The 23227-nt window shown below is 42.6% G+C and overlaps 1 protein-coding gene across 1 annotated transcript in view; it reads right to left on the minus strand.

Moving 5' to 3' along the window:
• Positions 1-6363: 6363 nt before the first annotated feature.
• The window catches only part of LOC102432377 (kininogen-1-like), a 33468-nt gene continuing 16604 nt past the window's right edge, over positions 6364-23227 (minus strand). Inside the window, exons 8-10 of the mRNA XM_014452245.2 lie at positions 10592-10699; positions 10386-10475; positions 6364-6600 (exon numbers count right to left, since the gene is read on the minus strand). Coding sequence (XP_014307731.1) covers positions 6520-6600; positions 10386-10475; positions 10592-10699 — 279 coding nt within the window. The 3' untranslated portion in view covers positions 6364-6519. The remainder of the gene's footprint in view (positions 6601-10385; positions 10476-10591; positions 10700-23227) is intronic.

Below are 23227 nucleotides of genomic sequence, written 5' to 3' on the forward strand. Positions count from 1 at the left end.
TCTATCCCATCACACACAGAGCAGGGCCCATGGCGGGGGGGGTGGTTAGGGCGCCTTCCCCTGTCACACACAGAGCAAGGCCAATCAGGGGGTTGGGGAGCTCCGCCCTATCAGGCACAGAGTAGGGCCGATCAGGGGGTTGGGGCGCCTTCCCCTGTCAGGAACAAAGCAGGGCGGATAGGGAGGTTGTGGCCCTGTCCCCTGTCACACATAGAGCTGGAGTGTGATCAGGGGGTTTGGGCGCTGCCCCCTGTCACGCTGCTCCAGGGGCCAGGAGGCCTCACGGCTCCACTGATCCCAGGCCAGGAGGTCTCGTGGCTCCGCTTGACACTGGGGCAGTGAGGCCTCACGGCTCTGCTGATCCTGGGTTTGGGAGGCCTCACGGCTCTGCTGATCCTGGGTTCGGGAGGCCTCATGTCTCTGCTGATCCTGGTGCTGGGAGGCATATTACCCTTTTACTATATGGGATAGAGGCCTGGGGCACAGGTGGGGGCCCGCTGGTTTGCCCTGAAGGGTGTCCCGGATCAGGATGGGGGTCCCGCTTGGGTGCCTGGCCAGCCTGGATGAGGGGATGATGGCTGTTTGCAGCTGGTCACACCCCCTTCAGGATGGGAGTCCCCACTGGGGTGCCTGGCCAGTCTGGGTGAGGGGCTGAGGGCTGTTTTCAGGCTGGCGGGCAACTGAAACTCCCAACCTCTCCTTTTTTCTTTTTCTTTTTTTATTCTGGGATTTATTTACCTTCTATAGCTGTCACTGGAGCTGAGAGCCGGCTTTAGCTCTGAGGCCAGCTCCAGCTTGAGGCCTCGGCTGCTGAAAGCAGGGATCTGGGTTTGTTTGGGTTCTATAATTGTAACACTGTTTGGTCCTGCTCGCTCCAGCTCTGATGGATGAAAGCTGGTATCTGGAGTTTCGTTTAGCTTCTATGTTTGCAACAATGTTTCTTAGAGAGCAAGCTCAGAGTCCAGAAAGGAAGGCGGGGAACCTTGGCTTCCTCCGTCACTGTTGCAAGCAAGCCTCCTGTTCACTTCAGCTGCCTGGCAGCCGGCTGCCATCTTGGTTGGCAGTTAATTTGCATATCGCCCTGATTAGCCAATGGGAAGGGTAGCGAAGTTATGGCTAATTACCATGTTTCTCTTTTATTAGATAGGATCTGTCCTATAAAGTGTATCTCAACATTGTTAACAGACAAGGGTATTCCAAACCTGGGGGTACATTATCGTTTAGAAGTCTTCTGTGGACAGCCATTGTGCCCACTCATTCTAACAGGTCCTCACAAGCGTGAGTGTGCTCATATGAGCCACTCTTCACTAGGTTCCCTAGGAGGGGAGGAGTGCTTCCCTTAGTCTTAACACTGTTCTCAACATTGAGGGGCTCACAAGAAAGTGCAGATTTTACAGGACAGGACAGCAATTCTGGGAAAATACTATAGCATACAAGTCATGCCTGTTCACTCTTGTTCCCCCCTCCTAGTTGGTGAGTGCTGAGCTGGACAAGGTGAGGGAGCCAATCTTTGTTATTCTGGGGAGCAGCAAAGACCATTGGAGTAAAAGTAACAACCTGTAAATGTCCAAAGTTACCGAATTTGCAGTCAATTTGTAGAAATGAATAACATATGAAAAAGTAGGCCTAAGAGACTGGACAGTTGATAAACAATAGTAGCAAAGGTTATAAACAATAGAAGCAAAGGTGACTGAAAATGACAAATGGATATTTGATACTGGCTACACAGAGGTAACAGTGAAAATTGTCATTCTTTCAGTAGTAGGAAACTGCATTGTTTTTACACTCATGTTCAATCATGAAGTACTCAGAAGCATCACAAGGATTTGTGTAAAGATGGCACTCTTATGAAAAGTGAGAGTACACACCCAGAAGGGTGACAAAAATTTTGCTACCATTTCAGAACATAATTTAGGCAAAGAACTTTTATTTGCTTCATGTTGACAACAGCTGACATACCTTGAAACATACCCTATTTCTTTTCTCAAACTACAAGTCATCGCTCCTTGATTATATGTAACTAAACAATGCTATTGGCCTTAATATAGCTTTAATATGTACATATGTACTTAGATAGTCATGTTAGTTTGAATAACAATACTTAAGACTTTAAAACACTAGCTTTAGCCTGGCTGGCATGGCCCAATGGTTGAGCACTGACCTATGAACCAGGAGGTCACAGTTCAATTCCCGGTCAGGGCACATGCCTGGGTTGTGGGCTCAATCCCCATTGAAGGGCCTGCAGGAGGCAGCCAATCAATGATTCTCTCTCATCTTTCTAAATTTCTCTCTGCCTCTCCATACCTCTCTGAAATCAATACAAAGAAAATAAAAAAAATAAAAAAACGGTAGCTTTAAACAACTTTATCAAGTCCAGAGTGGGTCAAAAGTAGGTTTACAATTGTGAGTATATGAAATAGAGTTTATTTGTATATTACTATTTATTAATTATTGTTTTAATTTCCATACAAACAAGTGTAAATCTACTTTTTCCCCACCCTGTATATCATAATTGTATGTTTCTATTTAATTCATCTCAATTTGAGTTTTCTGAAGGAAAAAGTGTTCGTGCATAAAGATACATACATAAAAACATGCAAGATGTTGTGTAGGAACTATGCATTTTATTTTTTCTCTGTATTGGAAAACAATTTTTTTATGAGTTTCTGCATGATTCTGCACATCTTAAGAGCAGAGGCAATGACTAATTTTGTTCTGGACTATCTTTCAAAGCTGTTTGTACAAAGAACAGCCCTAGGAGATAAGAGACTCTGACTCCATCCAGAGCAAAGGGAAATTTTACTTATTGTCCTTTATAATAATGTCTCCTTCTAGCACAAGGGTCATGCTGTCTTAGTGCTCATCCTATATAATAAAAGGATAATATGCTAATTAGACCGGACGTCCTTCTGGACATCCTTCCTGATGAAACCAGGGCCAGAGGTAAGCCAGCCCAAGTCCCGGGCGCCTGTGAGCAGCCTGAAGAAAGCCAGCCCAGGTGCAGGAGGGAAGCTGCTGCCGGCAGGCGGGAAAAGTAAGGCCTATTCTTGCATGAATTTGCATGCATCGGGCCTCCAGCCTATACTATTAAACGGGTAATATGCTAAATAGACTGGGTCAACTGGACATCTCTGGTCATCCATACATCTACTAGTCTTCCAGTCCTCCTTGCAGACAAAGCCATGGTGGTGGGGGACGAGGCAGATGTGGTTAGGGGCGATCAGGTGAGCAGTTAGAGGTGATATGGCCGGCAGGGGAGGACAATTAGGGGCAATCAGGCTGGCAGTCGGAGGTGGTTAGGAGCTATCAGGCAGGCAGGCAGAGTTGTTAGGGGCAATCAGGTGGCAGGCGGGAGCAGTTAGGAGCCAGCGGTACTGGATTGCTAAAGAGATGTCTGGCAGTCAGACATGCCCGAGGGTCCCAGATTAGAGAAGGTGCAGGCCAGGCTGAAGGACCCACCTCCCGTGAACGGATTTTGAAATCTGGGCAGGCACATTCAGCTCCAGAGGAACTATGAGGGGAGTTAGTGAAGAAATCCACAGAAGGCTGTTGCCCTAGAGCGCCTCCTGTGGCTCTAGGTCAACATGGCCAGCGGTGGGGGAGAGCTACTCTCCAAATAAGGAAGGATGAGGCCAGGCCTGAGCTCTTGCCTCTGAGTCCTCACTCACTGCATCTCACTGTGTGACTTTCTGAGAGTCATGGCTCTGCTTCATTCCATCTTCTTGTTCAAACACAAATGTTTCCTTTGAACAAAGCTAACCCAGAACCATACAGAAAAGGGGCTTCTTGGGCACAATTCCTGTTTAGCTAAGTTGACCAAAGCTCCCAGTTGGTAAATATAGCTTAGGTAAAAAAAAAACAAAAACAAACAAACAAAAAAAAACCTGGTACCTTTATTTTTTCCAAGAGCTACTATTTTATCTGTTTTTAATAATAGTGGTATTTCCACACACTCAGAAATGCCATGTAGACAAGATAGGAGACAGAAAAGCTGCCAGAATAAAGGTCTTTTGCTAGGTTCAGGCTTCTAATTCATCAGTCAAATAGAAGTTAAGATTACTTTCAGAAAATAATTTCTCTCCTTTCTGTTCTTTTTGATGGGAGGAGTCCTGTAATTGTAGTTTTCTCACTTGTTTTTCACAAGCTTAGTCCATGAGTATCTAATGGTACTTCCCTGTTAATATGGCAGGTGCCACAGGTATTGCAGTAAATGAAATAATTTGAGGTGGGTCCTAGCAGTGTTTTATATCCATAATGATTTCATATGCTTATTCAGTTGTTGAAATATCTTAAATTATGTGCATTTGGGGTCAGTCTGGTTGTTAGAGTTACTAGGAACCACAGATCAGCTCCCAGTTTCCTTGTTTGTGTTAATGGCATTACTATTCCCTTAGACACCTAGACTGGAAAACTTTTGTCATCTTTGACTTATTCCTGTCCTTCACTTCTCATACTCAGTAAATAATCTGTTTATAAGTCTTTGAAAGGCCATTCATACTCATATTATACTCTTCATTTTTATTGCAACAAACCTAGTGAATATAATGCTTAGTTAATTGTCTGTCTGTCTGTCCATCCATCCATCTGTCCATCTATCCATCCATCCCTCTATCCATCCATCCATCTATGCCTTGTCAATCTCATAACCTTCTTATTTTTTAAAAAAATTGAAAGACAATAAAGAGGAACATTGTAAACTTGGATTAAAAGGAAACAGTAGGCTTAAATCAATTGTTCTCACCTTGGGATGCATTAGAATCAAGGGAGAAGTTTTGAAAAATACTGATACTCAGAAAAACTCACAGAGATTTGGATTACTATGGTCTAGAGCTCCCCCGGTTATTCTAATGTGCAGCCAGGTTGGGAACTGTGGAATTGAAAATGAGGGAGTGGCTATTAGTAGCCACTTGATATAAGCTGATTACAACCTTTGAAACATGTATGGCTGCAAAGACAAAAGGGGATATATGCTCTGTTAAATACATCTCACTGTCTGACAAAATATTTTCCCCCAGAATTAAATTCTAAAAGTAACACAGTTATGTTCCAGTAATGCAACAATAGCTACCCTTTACTGAATGGTTGCCATGTGCTAAGCATTATGGCAGTTACAGGAATTACCTCTTTTAAGTCTCACCAGACACCTATGATGTGAGCATATTATTATTTTTTTTTAAAAAAAATATATTTTATTGATTTTTTACAGATAGGAAGGGAGAGAGACAGAGAGCTAGAAACATTGATGAGAAAGAAACATCGATCAGCTGCCTCCTGCACATCCCCCACTGGGGATGTGCCCGCAACCCAGGTACATGCCCTTGACCGGAATCGAACCCGGGACCCTCCAGTCCGCAGGCCGACGCTCTATCCGCTGAGCCAAACCAGTCTCGGCGTGAGCATATTATTAACCTAATATTTCAGATGAGGACACGGGGATGTTGATAGGACTTAAGTAAATTTCCAGCTTTTGGATTCAGGCTGCCTAATAGCCAATGCCAGTGCTTGACTCTGTCATAGTTTGCCCTGACCAGTACTCAGAACAGCATCAGACACAATAAGATACTTAATAAGGGTTTTTGTATTGAGATAATGATCATCTCAGATTCAGAAATGTGTTTTTGTAATGCCGACATTGATAATAATACCTCATGGTAACTTGGTGTCATGAAGTCCAAAAGATCTGACTATGAATGCCAGCTCTGTCATGTAGTAACTGTGTGACCCTGAGCAGGGCACTGGGAGCTAGTTTCCTCATTGTAAATGAAAGGTGGTCCTGGGGACCTGAGAGTTGTTGTGAGGACTAAGTCACACACCAAACAGAAACTGTTTAGGATGGTAAGTGGCTCCAATAGGCACTCAGTAAATACCTATCACAGAAAATTAAAAATCTCTTATCACTTTTGATTCTATTAGATTTCTACTTTTTACCATTATTTGAACCAGAAAGATAATTTTAAATTTTCTTTAAACTTTTTTGAGCTTTGATACATTTTGCTAGTGAAAATTGGTAGGTATCCTATTAACATAGAATATTTTTTGTTTTCTTTTTTGGTGATTATCTAGATCTTTTTAAAAAAATAACAAAACAAGACAAATCACTCTTAACTTTGAACTGGAAATAAGGAGAGAGTGAAAAAAAAAGAGAGAGAGAAAGAAGGGAAGGTAGAGAGATTCCTTAGATTACTGGTGGAAACATCACCCACAAATCCTTGATTTAGAGCCATGTTGAGGTCCTGGTGGTAGGGAAGGCCCACTTAAGGGATCCTCTCATGTTCCAGAGTTGCACTATGAGTCTCCATGGTAGAGCGTGCTCTCTGATCAACTGGACTTTGCTGCAGGATGGGTGTGAATGAACCAGGAGTGTGAACATTAAGATCAAACTTTATTTCACCCAGAAACAGAATGATAAAATGGCATTCTTCTCTATTGATATTCTATCCCATCTTCTTGTCCTTCCATTCAGGGCTGCTGACTGGTTGCTGGGGCTATTGTGCCAGGCGTGGAGATTCTGCCCACTGGTCAAGAGGCCACACTCTTAGATGTTGGCTCTGCCCCTGCCTGCCGAGGTCGGCCCTTGTACACGCAGGGTCTTAGTTGCTTCTGTAAGTATAGTAAAATTTTGTTAGTATGGTGTTATCATTCAAAAAGAGAAGAGTGAAGCAACCAGTTGACAAGAGGAGACTTTTTCCTGATATCATTGGTTCTTTATTGAAAAGTACAGATAATATTTGAAATGGAATAAAATCTCAGATGCTCAAGTGCATCCGATAACTTGAAGTTGCAGTGGCACATGCCTCAACAGGCCACTGTAGCTGTTTAAAGCCCTGTCCTGTTTCACTAGCCAGAACACAGCAAGGATTATGAAATGCATACTTCCCTCATATTAGAAACAATTAAAGACCATCATATTGTCCCTTTTTTGTAAAAATCAGCGCTCTTCAAAGCCCTAGCAAAAGATGATTTGATAATAAGTTGTGGCTAGAGAGGCATTTCCTCATAAAATTTCTGAATAAATTTTCTGTCACATCTTATGATATTCCCTTCTCAACTATAAAAAAAGATTTCCTTCTATGTCACTACTCCTGCTTTCCATTGTTATCATTAAACTCAGAGCTGCTAAAAACTAAGGATTGCTCATTCTAGCCTCAGCAACAAATACACAAACAGAAAACTCCTATTTCAAAGCCTTGTTGCAAAGAGTAGTTTATGAGTTAATAGAAATTATTGACTTCTGAGAAACACTCTGACAGAAAGAGAATTATCAGAATAGCTTTGTGAAGTGGGAGTAACTATTTGATATGACTAGCCCGTTTGGAAACAGAAAGTCAATTAGTTTACTTCCCCCTGTCCTCCCTTTGGCCAGTCTGTCTTTCTTCTTGTCCCTCTTTGACCTCTCATAGCTTTTATTATTATTTTTGCCCTATTAAGAAGTTCACATTCAGTCTCTTGACTTTCCTTCTTTTCACATATGTTCAGGGACCAGATGCCACCATTTATTCAGAATGGCAAGAATCTATGTATGAAAGTCGATGACATCCATTCTAAGGTACATATTTGTTATTAGAAAAGCAAGTAGTAGTAGGCCACAAGGCACATTTGTTTGTCCACTTCCTGTGCTAGTTAAGAAAACTCGTGAGGAAGACTCAGAAAGGATGTAGAATCCTGCACACAGTTTTGTGTTGTTCATAGAAATTGACGGTGTCCCCATTGGGAGTTTCACCACTTCTCTCTAGGCTGTTTGAAGCTTCATGGTTTTTGGTGCATTATATCAGGGTGTGTGGACAATGGTTAAAGGGGATGGTGAATTATTAAAGAAACACCCATGGCTGCATACATTAATAAAAAGCATCAGAGAGATCGAAATCATGAAATTCTTTTGTTGCCACAGTTGGATTCATTCCATTAACTGGCTTCCAGGGGCGTCCAGGACACTTGCAGGAAGTTGTTTCTGGGAAGTCAGATATCAGGTTAAATGAAAGGCTATTGGGCTCTATCTGGATTTCAGGGATCCAAGAATCATCATTCTCTGTGGGAGTTGGTGGTGTATTAGTCATCATAGCTGCAGTGAGATCTAAGTCCCGAAATTCAGGAAAGGCAACTTCTACACCTGACTGGGCTAGGGAGGGGAGGGGTATTGGCCCTTCTGTCTTCTCTTGTGTCTGTGTAGATATAGTACTATCTTCAGAAGAACTTGTTCTCCAACCATTGTGCTTTCTATTCTGTTTTCCTTTATTTTTATGTTTTTCATGGCCATGACCTTGCTCATATTTATGTCTATGTGCTAGGCCATATTACCTTTTTTTTTTTTGAGCTTTAGTTGTTTTTATTTTTTTAAAAATGGAGTAGGATATTGAATCAAATGATATCATGTATGTAAAAAACAGAACTCTTAATTATTATACAACAAGAAAACAAATAATCTTATATAATATAAGCATTGTATGCTAATTAGACCGGACGTCCTTCCGGATGGCCTTTCAGACGAAGCTGGGGCTGTGAAGGAAGCCCGGGTCCTGGTGCCAGAGGGAAGCTGGTGCGTGCATCAGGCCCGTAGTGTTGAATATATAAACTATGCCTAACACAATTTCTGACACATATTGGGTTCTCAATAGATGTTGGGAGGAAGAAAAAAATGTGAAGGAGAAAGAGTAGAAGAAGGCAGATGTAATGTTAAATGACTTGGGCATTTACATGAGACAGAACAGATCTGTGACCTTAACTAAACAAAGTATTTTTTTCTCATGTGCAAGATCATATCATGGCCTTTATCATGCTCATTTTCATGGCCATGGCCAAAGCCATATTTTATTTGCTTTTCATGGCCCCAGCCATGGTCATGAATGATTCCTTATTCTTTTTCTGAATCCTTATCTTCGTCTTGAGCAGGTGCCATGGAAGTGTGGGGTGGACTTACAGTTGTTCCTTCTTTTGTTTCCGCCACTTTTACTGATCAGAAAGATGAAAAACCTGAAGGTCTTTTTAGCAATGTGGTCTAACCAGGAAATATTAAAATGAATGGATTACTGTGGAAACCACACTCTCAATGAAGAAAGAAAGGACTGAGACCTGGCAATGTTAACTTGGTTTACAATGGAGCAAGTCTTTAGCCAGGTTTTAAATACTATGTTAATATTGCAGAAATGATGAGAATGAATATCTTTTCCTCTTTTGATTGATTTTATAATTTGTGGACATTTCTTAATAATACTCTCTAAACTTGAGAGGTTTTTCTTCATCTGGAAAAATTGGGAGTTTGAACTACATAATACCATGGCACATTATTTATTAATTGATACTGGTTCTATTAGCACAATTACAGTTTTTATACCAAAAGACCCTAAATAGCTTTATGGACTGAATATATATGCAGCATGTGCCCACAATTACTTTTTTGGGATGAAACACATTAGGACATATTCACAAGCTTGAAATGCAGCCTTTGTATAACGTCTGTGTTAGAGTACATATATACCTATACAGGGCAAAAATCTAAATCAGAAAAAAAGAAAGACAAGAGGCAACTCGCTTTGAAGATCTGGATGATTTCTATCTACATTTCACTACTGGTGAGAACAGGATGCTGGAGGCAGTGTCAGTGGTGCAAAGAGCATGGTCTTTTGCGTCAAATAAGCCAGAGCCTAGTTATTAGCATCATGTGAACACGGATGACTCTGATTTGACCTACACTTGCATCCGTGCACCACTAGCTTCACTTTTCTCATCTCTAAAATAGGAATAACAGCAGCACCTGCCTCAGAGAGTTGTCAAGAGAAAAATATGTGTGAAGCCCTCAGTTCAGTGCCTGGGACAGAGCAAGCACTTGATTATGTTATTATTCACTCCAGGATCTCAGCATCTTTGTAATTTTTAGTGTCTCATCCTTGACAATGGGAAAAGTCTTACTTACCTCCCAAGGTTCTCTTTAGAATTGGAAAACATGATACAAACTAATGCTTCTCACACTTGAATGTGGGTATGAAACCCTGGGGACCATGCTAAAATGCAGATTTGGATTCAATCAAAGTGGAGTGGGGTCTAAGATCTGTATTTCTCCCAAGTCCCTTGGATGGAGGCAGATGCCAGTGAAGCATCTCAGGCACATCTTAAAGCCCCAGAGCTAGTATTGGCTCTGCACAGCAGGGGCTGCCCTTCATTAAGGGACAGTCTCCTGAAGGATGGGACACTGACAAAGGGTGAGATCAGGGGACTGACTGTTGTTTTCCTTTCTAGACATAAAAAGGAGAGGTCAGCACAGAAATGTGAGAGTTCTCTCTATTCTAAAAGGATAGTCCCCCAATTCATTTAAATAGTGGTTCATTTTCAACCCCAAATAGGACATTGCAGAATGATCAAAATTTACCCAAGCTGACTAATTAGAATCATACCTTTCCTGGTGATTGACATTCGAAAGTAGAGTCAATTCTATTCTTCTCACCTACTGGATAGTAAACATCAAAAGTGCATCTTAGAATTGCCTATCAGTGAAAAAAAAAAGTCAAAAGAGAAAAGTGTTATTCATGAAATACTTATACAAGTATAAAACATCAAGTAGATATCCAGGGAATAACTAGAGAGTTGCATGACTACTTACTCCATGTTTTTTGATCTCACAACTTTCGCTCAACTCTTCATGTCTTTGCTTGGAACATGTGGTTTCCCTGGCTGTGAAGTCAATAAAATATTTGAATCCACCCACCACCTGGAAAATTAATTAACACAAAGTAGAACCTCCATTAATATTATATAATAAATGATATGTTTTTACCCTAAGGGATCTTAGGGGAGAATATTAAAATTTTAATTATACACTGCTCAAATGAAAGGTATACAAATAAAGTACAAATGTTTGACAATTAACTTTTAGTTTGTATGCATGTGTAAAATATTTGGCTATTGGTTGGTCTTGTTTCCTTTTGTGTAAAAGGAAACAAGGCTACAATTTTTATTTTATACTTTCTGAGTTTTATTATTCAATAACATTCAAGCGCTCAAGTAATAGAATCTAAGAAGAATAGGAAGAAAAATTTAAACATTTTCTTTAAGTATGCCTTATTGACATGCCAAGACCTGAATCAGAGAAATACCGAGTTAGTGTCACTACAGAAATTGTGGGTTAAATTTTGTGATTAGGAAAATTCTTTGGATTTTGTAGTTTGCCTCTCTTAATTGTTTTATATTAAGAAACAGTTTTAGTCTATCAATAGTTTTTTAAAATGGATTTTTAGAGGGACAGGAAGGAAGAGGGAGAGAGAGAAACATCAATCAGCTGCCTCCTGCAGGCCCCTTACTCGGGATCAAGCTCTCAATCTGGGCATGTGCCCTTACTGGGAATTGAATCCACAAACTTTTGGTGCTCAGGGCATTGTTCAACCAACTGAGTGACACTGGCCAGTACTGTAGCAGAAGTTTTAATCTTTATATATACAATGCTGTGTCCACAATGAATAGTTTGTGGCCCAATTTATTTATTTTCATATAAAAGAGGCACATTTTATTTATTTAAAATATTAAACTCATGCTTTTTAAAATGCACTGACTTCAATAAAATTGCACATATGGCTTTTTAAAAGTCATTTCAAAATGCCATATCTTACATCTCTTACACCTAAAAAATATACTCGGTAAAAAGTGACTTTAAATTGTGTGTTAAAAAGTTATTTGATATGGCGAATTTCTAGTCCAAGTTATTCAATACTTGATTCTAGTAGCTAAATATGTGTGTGTCTGTGTGTGTGTGTAATAGAATACATGAATATATCAGTTGACCTAGAGAAATGACTATTATTTTTAAAAATTAAGTTACAGCCCTGGTTGGTGTGGCTCAATTCATTGAGTGTCATCCCATGCACCAAAGGGTCCTGAGTTTGATTCTCAGTCCAGGTACATGCCCAAGTTGTGGGTTTAATCCCAGGTGGGGTGAGAGGGTATGAAGGAGCCAGCAGATTGATGGTTCTCTCTCCTCCCTTCTTTTCTCTCTAAAATCAATAAAAGTGTATTAAGAAATAAAATAAATGAAATTACAGGGTAATAGTAGAATCTCGTTTGAAAAACCAAAGCACAATAGTCTTCCCTTTCTCTGTGTTTTTTAAAGGCATGGAAATCGTGTGGCGGGAGGAAGAGAGCAGGAGAACAGAGTCATAGGAAGAGCTAAGCTCCCCTCTACTTTTTCTGGCATTGATCTGCTGGGTAAACATGGTTACATTTTTAAGAAAAATTTGATACTTAACTTTTAAGACTCCAGGTATAGGTGTAAATGGGGAGGAAGGTTCTAAGAGGGTTATAGGGTCTATTTTTGGTGATCATAAGTTTTCTTGCTCATTTCAGAATATATCTTAATCCAATTTTCCATAGTAACAATAATGTTGATCACAGTAATGTTGCCTAATAAACTTGACAATATGTGACACAAACCACAACTGATGGCTCAACTCTATTCAGGGATAAGAAGAAGGAATTAAATAGATGTAAATCTCCCATTTGAGGGCCTCATGATGGCATCTATGTTGCCGTTATTATCAAGTGTCATTCTTAACAAAAGTCTTCCCTGCTCAAACCCATCCTGCTCAACCTTTTTTTTTTTTAAAGTAGAGATAACCACATAGCAAAATAAATTCCAAACGTATTAACAATTTAAATTAAATCAATAAACTCAGGGGAGACAAGATGGCAGCGGAATAGGTGGACGCATCCCAAGGCTTGTCCCGGAGCAAATAGAATGAGCAGCTGAAACAAATAACATCCACCCGGAATTGGCGTAGGAGACTCAGCTGGTGAGACAGTTTGTAGCCGGGAAGGACAGAGTTCCCCTGGAAAGGTAAAAACCAGGGATCTGGGCAGAAACGTTTGCCAGATCCCTGAACCCAGAGGGTCAGAGGGAAACTGCGCAGCACACAGCCACGTCCCTTGGGACAGGCACAGCCTCTGACTGGGAAAAAAGATCCGCAGGACTGTTGGCGCCGGGGGATTTGAGATCTGGGTGCCATAATTACAGAGAACTGAGCCCAGAGGGAGCAGCCTAAAGCGCTGAGCAGACCATGCAATGCCGGTAAGAGAGGAGCTTACAGAGATTCAGCCTTCCCCGTTTCTGCAGCCAACGTTTGTTTATTTTTTTCACTGAACCCTGTTCATAGGACATTTCAGATACAGACACTCACCCATGCTGAGGAGCGGGAGAAGGTGGGGACGAGTGGAATCTGGGGAGAGGCAGGGAAAGAAGGGGGTCCAGGAGAGGTGGCAGAAAGTTGAGTGCTGAGTCACGCCTGAGCGCAGGACCTGGGCAGCCATTTTCTACTGAACCTATAACCCCTCCCTCCAGTCTCCAGGCAAGGAATACACCACACCCAGATTCCACCCTGAATGGTACGAAGGATTTAAAAAATCTGATTAGTCCCTGGGAGTTAACAGGGTCTGGCCTATAGAGAGGCTGTCAGTCCCAGCAACAACGACAACAACAAACAACCCACAGACATTCCAGAAAACTGGGATCTTAAGCCAGCCAAAGGAATGACATTTCAATTTTTCATTTTATTTTTTTATTATTATTTTGTTATCTATTTTTTTGCTTTTTTCTTTGTTTTCCTTTTTTTGTTTGTTGCTTTATTTTTTACTTCTTTTCACATTATTTTTATCATTTAATTTATTTTCTATTTTTATACCATTTTTAAATCAGTTTTTTAAAAATATATTATTTTGTTCCCCTTCTTTCTCTTCTTATCCACTCATCCCTTTTCTTCTTCCTCTAAACTGAATTGAGGTCCCGCCCATATTTATCCAATTCTTAACCTTATTTCCTGTATATCAGGTCAGCCTCTACAGATTCTGCCCCCACCCTCTTTACTGGGTGTTTGGTGTTTGTATTTGTTTGGTTTATCTATTGGTTATGTGGTGTTCTCTCTCTCTCTCTCTCTCTCTCTCTCTCTCTCTCTATATATATATATATATATATATATATATATATATATATTCTCCTTTTTATTTTCTCCCCTATCTTTTTTTTTCTCTCTTAGATATCATTTGTGCTCTCTTTTCTCCCCCCTAATTCTCTTTTCTCAGGTGGTCACTTATATTGGGGTTATCAGTATCGTGAGAATATTCATGCTTTGTTCCCTTTGGGTCATGTCTTGTTAAGGTGAATTTTATCCTGTCTGGCTAAAGTGCTAGAGAGCAATCCACATAACCAGACACCTGGAGAGGAAACTTCATTAGCAAACGGGTGAATTACACCCTAGACCCAGCTACAGAGGCAGGAAGAAGGCGGCAGCAAGGGAGCAAAAGAGGAGTGTGTGTGTGTGTGTGTGTGTGTGGTGTATGTGTGTGTGTGTGTGTGTGTGTGTGGGTGTGTGTGTGTGAATGAGGCACAGTTAGACCCTGCAGGACCTTCGAGGGCAGGCTATCCGGGCTAGCCTAACTAGGCAGCCTCTGCTACCATTGCAAACAGTACCAGGAGGCCAGCTCTTCTTCAGAGACCTTGCCTTTTTGAAGGGGAGAGTTGATGTAACTGAGAGCCCAGCCTCACCTCCACAGAGGGTGCCCTCAGGTAACACCTGGGACTCTACAGCCACCCCTGACAGGGACCTGCTACCTCGGCTGTGGTCCCACTGTCAAGGACTCTCCAGCCACCCAGACGCAGGTTCCTGTGAGTTCTGAAGCATGCACCCCTCTGACCAGCCCAACGCTTCAGTCCAGGGCACTGCAACCATGTGAGCAGCAGACACGTGAGCAGGATGCTCCTGTCCAAGGAGCATCAGCCCCACGAGCAGCCTGCCCCAGGCCTAAGAGCAGCAGCCTCATGTGGCCTGCCCCTGTCCAAGGAGCAGCAGCTGTGTGTGCGGCCTGCTCCCCCATCCGAGGAGCAGCAACCACGCAAGCAGCCCAACCTGTCCAAGGAGCAGCAGCCGCACGAGCAGTCTGCCTACGTCTGAGGAGCGGAAGCCCTGCATAGCCCGCCCCCATCTGAGGAGCAGCAGCTGTGCACAGCCCGTACCCTGCACCAGTCCGAGGAGAGCAGCTGTGCAAGCATCTTGCTCTCATCCAAGCAGCAGCAGCCACACTAGCAGCCTGCCCAATCTGAGGAGCAGCACCTGTGTGAACAGCCCGCCCCCATCTGAGGAGCAGCAGTTCTGCAAGCAGCCCATCCCCATTTGAGGAGCAGTAGCATCCCACTCCGGTGGAGGAGCAGCAGCCACATGAGCAAACCACCCATGTCTGAGGAGTGGCAGCCCTGCACAGCATGCACTGGTCCGAGGAGCAGAGCCACACACAGCCTCCACCTGTCCGATGAGCAGCAGCCGGGTAAGTGGCTTGTCCCCATCCGAGGATGAGCAGCCACGCATGCAGCTCACTCCCATCCAAAGAGCAGCAGCGTGCGGCCTGCTCCCCCATCCGAGGAGCAGCAACCACGCAAGCAGCCCAACCTGTCCAAGGAGCAGCAGCCGCACGAGCAGTCCACCACATCAGAGGAACAACAGCAGTGTGCAGCCAGCCCCCATCCAAGGAACATCAGCCATGTGAGCAGTCCGCCCCAGTTCAAGGAGTAGCAGCTGTGTGGGTAGCCCGCCCCCATCCAAGGAACAGCAGCCTCATGATCAGCACACTCTCTGTCTGAGGAACAGCAGCTGTGTGAGAAGCCTCCCACCACCAGCCAGAGGAACCACCACGGCTGTGATCAGCACCCACCAGAGGAGCTGCTGCCAACTGAAGATACCACAACTGCCCAAGGAGCAACCATAGCCTGAGGAGCCACTGCCACCCAGAACGACTCAACATCTAGATCTGTTGGTGAGATCAAACATAGGTAGACAAAAAAAACCCCAAAGGAAAGAAAAGGAGCAATCGCCAGAAAAGCAGCTAAGTGAAACAGAGGCATGCAACATGTCAGAAAAAGGATTCAGAATAAGGGTCCCAGAGTGCATAAACCGGATGGAGGAAAAAATCAACAACTTATGCAAGAATCAAGAAGAAATGGATGAAAAAATCAATAACTTATGTAAGAATCAAGAAGAAATGAAGAGTGATATAGCTGCAATAAAAAACACCATGGAAAGTTTCAACAGTAGATTAGGAGAAGCAGAGAACTGAATTAGCGAATTAGAAGACAGGGAACCAAACACACCCAAACTGAACTGCAATTGGAGAAAAAAATTAAAAGACAGGAGGAGAGCCTAAGAGAGCTATGGGACAACATGAAACGAAGCAACATACGAATAATAGGGGTGCCAGAACAACAGGAAGAGGAACACGGGTTAGAAAACCTATTTGAGGAAATAATGTCAGACAACTTCCCTGAGGTGGGGAAGAAAAAAGTCACACAAGCACAGAGAGTCCCAAACAAGAGGAACCTGAAAAGATCCACACCAAGACACATCATAATTACCATAGCAAATGTTCAGGACAGAGAGAGAATCTTAAAGGCTACAAGAGAGAGATGGAAAGTTACATACAAGAGATCTCCCATTAGATTATCAAATGATTTCTCAACAGAAACACATCAGGCCAGAAAAGAATGCACGGAAATTTACAAAGTGATGTAAAGCAAGGGACTAAATCCAAGAATACTCTATCCAGCAAGGCTATCATTCAAAATTGAAGGGGAAATAAGAAGCTTCACAGACAAAAAAAAAAAGGCTAAGGGAGTTTATCACCACCAAGCCAGCAATGCAAGAAATGCTAAAGGGACTGGTGTAAAAAGAAGAAAAAAATATCTAAGAAAGAAAATCACAAAAAATAGAAAAGGCTAAAACAAGTACCTTTCAATAATAACTTTAAACGTAAATGGACTAAATGCTCCAATCAAAAGACAGCGAGTGGCTGAATGGATAAAAAAACATGGCCCTGACTGGTTTGGCTCAGTGGATAGAGCGTCGGCCTGAGGACTGAAGGGTCCCAGGTTCGATTCCGGTCAAGGGCATGTACCTTGGTTGTGGGCGCATCCCTAGTAGGGGGTGTGCAGGAGGCAGCTAATCAATGTTTCTCTCTCATTGATGTTTCTAACTCTCTATCCCTGTCCCTTCCTCTCTGTAAAAATTCAATAAAATATATATTAAAAAAAAAACATGACCCATATATATGCTGTCTACAAGAGACCCACCTCAGAATAAGGGACTCACACAGACTGAAAGTGTAGGGATGGAAAAATATCTTTCAGGCAAATGGAAATGAAAAAAAAAGCTGGGGTAGCAATACTTATATTGGACAAAATAGACCTCAAAGTGAAGGCCATAAGAGATAAGGAAGGCCACTTCATAATACTAAAGGAATTGATACAACAAGAGGATATGACTCTGATAAACATATATACACCCAATGCAGGAGCACCCAAAAACATAAAAAGAATCCTGGAAGATATCAAGGGAGAGATCAACAACAATACAATCATAGTAGGGGACTTTAATACACCACTGACATCACTGGATAAATCCTCTAGACCAGGGGTCCTCAAACTGCGGCCCACGGGCCACATGCGGCCCACCGAAAACATTTATCTGGCCTGCCAGGTGTTTTTGCCACCGCTGTGTGCATAGGAATTTGTTCATAGTTTTTTTAAACTATAGTCTGGCCCTTCAACAGTCTGAGGGACAGTGAACTGGCCCCCTGTTTAAAAATTTGAGGACCCCTGCTCTAGACAAAAAATCAGCAAAGAAACAGCAATCCTAAATGACTTACTAGATCAGATGGACTTAATTGACATCTTCAGAACATTTCACCCCAAAGCCACAGAATATATGTTCTTCGCAAGTGCACATAGGATATTTTCAAAAATAGACCACATTTTGGATTCAAGAAGATTGAAATCATACCAAGCATCTTCTTAGACCACAATGGCATAATATCTACACTAATAAAAGAGAAACATGGTAATTAGCCTACGACCGATACCCTTTTCATTGGCTAATCAGTGAGTATATGCAAATTAACTGTCAGCCAAGATGGTGGCTGGCAGCCAGGCAGCTGGAAGCGAACATGAGGCTTGCTTGCTTCAGTGAAGGAGGACTCCAACGTTCCCCGCCTGCCTTGCCGGCCTCTGAGCTGGCAGTTTGAAACTTTGTAACAAATATAGAAGCTAAACAAAACCCCAGAAACCAGCTTTCAGCCGCAGGGATCTCAGAGCTGGAGTTATACATTGTTTCGATTATAGAACGCAAACAAACCAGATACCAGCTTTCAGCAGCCAAAGCCTCAGAGCTAGAGCCAGAGCTAAAACTGGCCCAGAATAAAAAAAAAAAAGAAAAAAAGGAGCAGTTGGGAGCTTCAGTCAATTGCCAGCCTGAAGGCAGCCCTCAGCCCCTCACTCAGACTGGCCAGGCACCCCAGTGGGGACCCCCACCATGAAGGGTGTGTGACCAGCTGCAAACAGCCATCATCCCCTCATCCAGGCTGGCCAGGCACCCCAGTGGGGACCCCACCCTGATCCAGGACACCCTTCAGGTCAAACCAGCCTGTCCCCAGGCCTCTATCCTATATAGTAAAAGGGTAATATGCCTCCCAGCACCGGGATCAGCGGAGCCTCGAGGCCTCCTGGCACCGGATCAGCGTGACAGGGTGCGGCCTCCCAACCCCCTGATCAGCCCTGCTCTGTGTGTGACAGGGTAGAGCCATAACCTCCCCATCGGCCCTGCTCTGTGGGTGATAGAAGGCGGCGCCCCAACCTCCTGATCCGCCCTGCTCTGTGTGTGACAGGGGGCGGTGCCCTAACTCCCCTATTGGCCCTACTCTGTGAGTGACAGGGGGGAGCTCCTCAACCCCCTGATCAGCCCTGCTCTGTGTGTGACAGGGGGGAGCTCCCCAAACCCCTGATGGGCCCTGCTCTGTGCATGACAGGGGGCAGCGCCCAACCCCCTGATTAGCCCTGCTCTGTGCATGACAGGGGGGAGCTCCCCAACCCCCTGATGGGCCCTGTTCTCTGCATGACAGGGGGCAGCGCTCCAACCCCCTGATGGGCCCTGCTCTGTCCGTGACAGGGGGTGGCGCCGCAACCTCCCCATAGACCCTGCCTTGAGTGTGACAGGGGGCGGTGCCCCAACCCCCCAATTGGCCCTACCCTGAGCGTGACTGAGGGTGGCATCGCAACCTTCCAATCCACCCTGTTCTGTGCATGACAGGGGGCGGCGGCCCAACTCCCCAATCGGCCCTGCTCTGAGCCTGATCAGGAGCTGCACCTAGGGATTGGGCCTGCCCTCTGCCACCCATGAGCAGGCCTAAGCCAGCAGGTCGTTATCTCCCAAGGGGTCCCAGACTGGAGAGGGCACAGGCTGGGCTGAGGGACCCCCCCCTTCCCCACCTAGTGCACAAATTTTTGTGCACCGGGACTCTAGTTAGAAATAAACTACAATAAAAACAACCCAAAACACTCAAACACTTGGAAGCTTAATAACATGTTATTAAATATTGGTTGGGTTACCAATGAGATCAAAGGAGAAATTTAAAACATCCTGGAAACTAATGACAATGAAAACAAAATAATCTAAAACCTATGGGACACAATGAAAGCAGTCCTGAGAGGGAAGTTTATAGCTCTGCAGGCCTACTTCAAAAAACAAGAAAAAATTGTAGTAAATCATCTAACTCTACATCTCAAAGAATTAGAAAGAGAGCAACAAGAAAACCCCAGAGTGAGCAGAAGGAAGGAGATAATAAAGATTAGAGCAGAGCCGAAACCGGTTTGGCTCAGTGGATAGAGCGTTGGCCTGCGGACTGAAGGGTCCCGGGTTCGATTCCGGTCAAGGGCATGTACCTGGGTTGCAGGCACATCCCCAGTGGGAGATGTGTAGGAGGCAGCTGGTCAATGTTTCTCTCTCATCGATGTTTCTAGCTCTCTATCTCTCTCTCCCTTCCTCTCTGTAAAAAATCAATAAAATATATTAAAAAAAAAAGATTAGAGCAGAAATAAAAAAACCCTAAAGACTCCATGAAAAAACTATTAGGCTTAATAAATGAATTTGGCAATGTAGCAGGATACAAAATTAACGCCACAAAATCTATGGCATTTCTATACACCAATAGTGAACTTACAGAAAGAGAGACTAAAAAAGCAATCCCATTTACCATCGCACCCAAAAAATTAAGATACCTAGGAATAAACTTAACTAAAGAGGTAAAAGGCCTCTACTCAGAAAACTACATGATGTTAGAAAAAGAGATAGAGGAAGACATAGACAGATGGAAGAACATACCATGTTCATGGATTGGTAGAATCAACATCATTAAAATGTTCATACTACCCAAAGCACTCTATAAATTCAACGCACTTCCCATTAAAATACCAATGGCATATTTCACAGACCTAGAATGAACTCTCCAAAAATTCATCTGGAATAAAAAAAGACCCCGAATAGCTGCAGTGATCCTGAGAAAGAAGAACAAAGTAGGTGGGATGTCAATACCAGATATCAAGCTGTATTATAAAGCCACTCTTAAAACAGCTTGGTACTGGCACAAAAACAGACTTATAGATCAATGGAATAGAACAGAGAGCCCAGAAATCGACCTGAACCAATATGCTAAATTAATATTTGACAAAGAAGGCAAGAACATACAATGGAGTCAAGACAGTTTCTTCAATAAATGGTGTTGGGAAAATTGGACAGATACATGCAAAAAAATGAAACTAGACCACCAACTTACACCATACACAAAAATAAACTCAAAATGGATAAAGGACTTAAATGTAAGACAGGAAACTATAAAAATACTAGAGGAATCCTGCCGGAAGCCGGTCCATCCTTGCTGCTTGACACAGTCGCTGCAGGAAAGAAACATCTGCACAGCATATGTTTCAAGGGACCTGGCATATATAGCATATTGTTCTTAATGTTTGCTCTCCCTAGCGCCATGTGTTTTAACCAAGGTCACCTCTCCGAGAAAGGTATTTTCCCCAGGTGGGGATTTTTCCCTGAGGTTAGGGAGGGGATACAACCCCTTAAATAAGTGCCAGGTGGGTAGTTAATCACTTTAACTACAAACAATCACACTTAAGCTACATAATCTTTAATCCCTGGAATGGATATAAGAAATGCCCTAACCTTTGCAATAGAAATTGACAGGATTAAAATCAACAGGTATATATACAGTTGTAACAAGACAATAAACATCAGATCCTAACCAGAACTTTGGCTGGAGATCCTGGCTAGAGATCCTGGCTAGGCTGCTGATCAACTGAAGGCTGTCTCTGTGTCATTCCTTCTTTGCCGACTCCGTCCACACCTTTGGGGACCCCTGGACCTGCTGGGGATGGACCCCAACAGAATCCAAAGCCAACAAAATCTCAGACATATGCCGAAGCAATTTCTTCACCGATACAGCTCCTAGGGCATTGGAAACTAAAGAGAAAATAAACAAATGGGACTACATCAAAATAAAAAGCTTCTGCACAGCAAAAGAAACCATCAACAATACAACTAGAAAGCCCACTTCATGGGAGAACATATTTGCCAATGTTATCACTGATAAGGGTTTAATCTCCAACATTTATAGGGAACTCATACAACTTAACAAAAGGAAGATAAAAAATCCAATCAAAAAATGGGCAAAGTACCTAAATAGACACTTTTCAAAAGAGGACATTCAGAAAGCCAAGAGACATATGAAAACATGCTCAATGTCACTAATCATCCAAGAAATGCAAATCAAAACAACAATGAGGTACCATCTCACACCTGTCAGAATGGCTATCATCAACAAATCAACAAACGACAAGTGCTGGAGAGGATGTGGAGAAAAAGGAATACTTGTGCACTGCTGGTGGGAATGCAGACTGGTGCAGCCACTATGGAAGACAGTATGGAGTTACCTCAAAAAGTTAAAAATGGAACTCCCATTTGACCCAGTGATCCCACTTCTAGGAATATATCCCAAGAAACCAGAAACACCAATCAGAAAGGATATATGCACCCCTATGTTCATAACAGCACAATTTACCATAGCTAAGATTTGGAAACAGCCTAAGTGCCCATCAGCAGATGAATGGATTAGAAAACAGTGGTACATCTACATGATGGAATACTATGCTGCTGTAGATAAGAACGAATTCTTACCATTTGCAACAGCATGGATGGAACTGGAGATCATTATGCTAAGTGAAACAAGCCAGTCAATGAAAGAAAAATACCACATGATCTCAATCATTTATAGATAATTAAGACCATTATAAAGTGATGAACAAAAAATAGATTCAGAGGCAGAGCAACATCAAACAGACTGTCAAACTACAACACGAAGGCCGGAAGGCCGGGGAGGTTTGGGGGGGGGGGTAAGAGATCAACTGAAGGACTTGTATGCATGCATATAAGCATAACCAATGGACACAAGACACTGGGGGTTATGGGAGGCTAGGGGAAGGTCGAGAGGAGAAAAAAAAGGAGACATATATAATACTCTTTGTAATACTTTAAGCAATAAAACAATTAAAAAAAGAGAGAGCGAATGGTGGAGAGAGTCAAATAAAATAAAAATTTTGGTTCAAATTTTTTTAAAAAAGGAAGAAATAAACTCAGAAGATACAAATATGGATCCATCAGGTCTCAGGACGAAGAAGGCCTTTCTTAGGTGAAAAGCAGAGGAAGAAAAACCTAAATGGAGAAAAAAATGTCTAAATTTGTTCAGATAGAAAAGACAACTGATTCTCAAAAATCACAGCAAGCAAAGTAAAAAAATAAACGCTGGGAAAAATATGGTATAAGATTAATATCTTATGAATATAAAGCCCAACATGAAAAAATGAACAAAAGACATGAACAAGTATTTCAGAAAAGAAGCTAAAATGGTCATTAAGCCAGAAATATATAACTATCTTCATTAATAATCAAAGATTAAAAAAACAACAATGCAACAGCATTTTTAATCTTCCATATGTTGGCAAAGATAAAAACAGTGGTGATACCTGGTATTGGCTACATGTGGGAAGCATGCAGCCTCAGTCACTGTTGGTAGTAATAGAACTCAAAGCAAGATGATCAAGGTCCTAGAGCCAGGTGGTCTGAATGTAAATTGGCATTATTGCAAATAGTTTGGCAATTGGGCAATTTGCATCAGAAGTCTTAGACATACTATACATATGCCTTGACATTTCTAGTACTTTGTTAAAGGAAAACTTCCTGAATGTGCACACACAGATCCTTGAAGTATATTCATCTGAGCAAAGACAGGGAGGAATATGGACAATAGTGGGGACAGTGGCGGCAGAGGCAGGGCAAAATAAACAGCCTGTGACAGAAATCACATCATTCACATGTGA

Source organism: Myotis lucifugus, unplaced genomic scaffold, assembly GCF_000147115.1.
Source record: "Myotis lucifugus unplaced genomic scaffold, Myoluc2.0 scaffold_14, whole genome shotgun sequence".
Lineage (NCBI taxonomy): Eukaryota > Metazoa > Chordata > Mammalia > Chiroptera > Vespertilionidae > Myotis > Myotis lucifugus.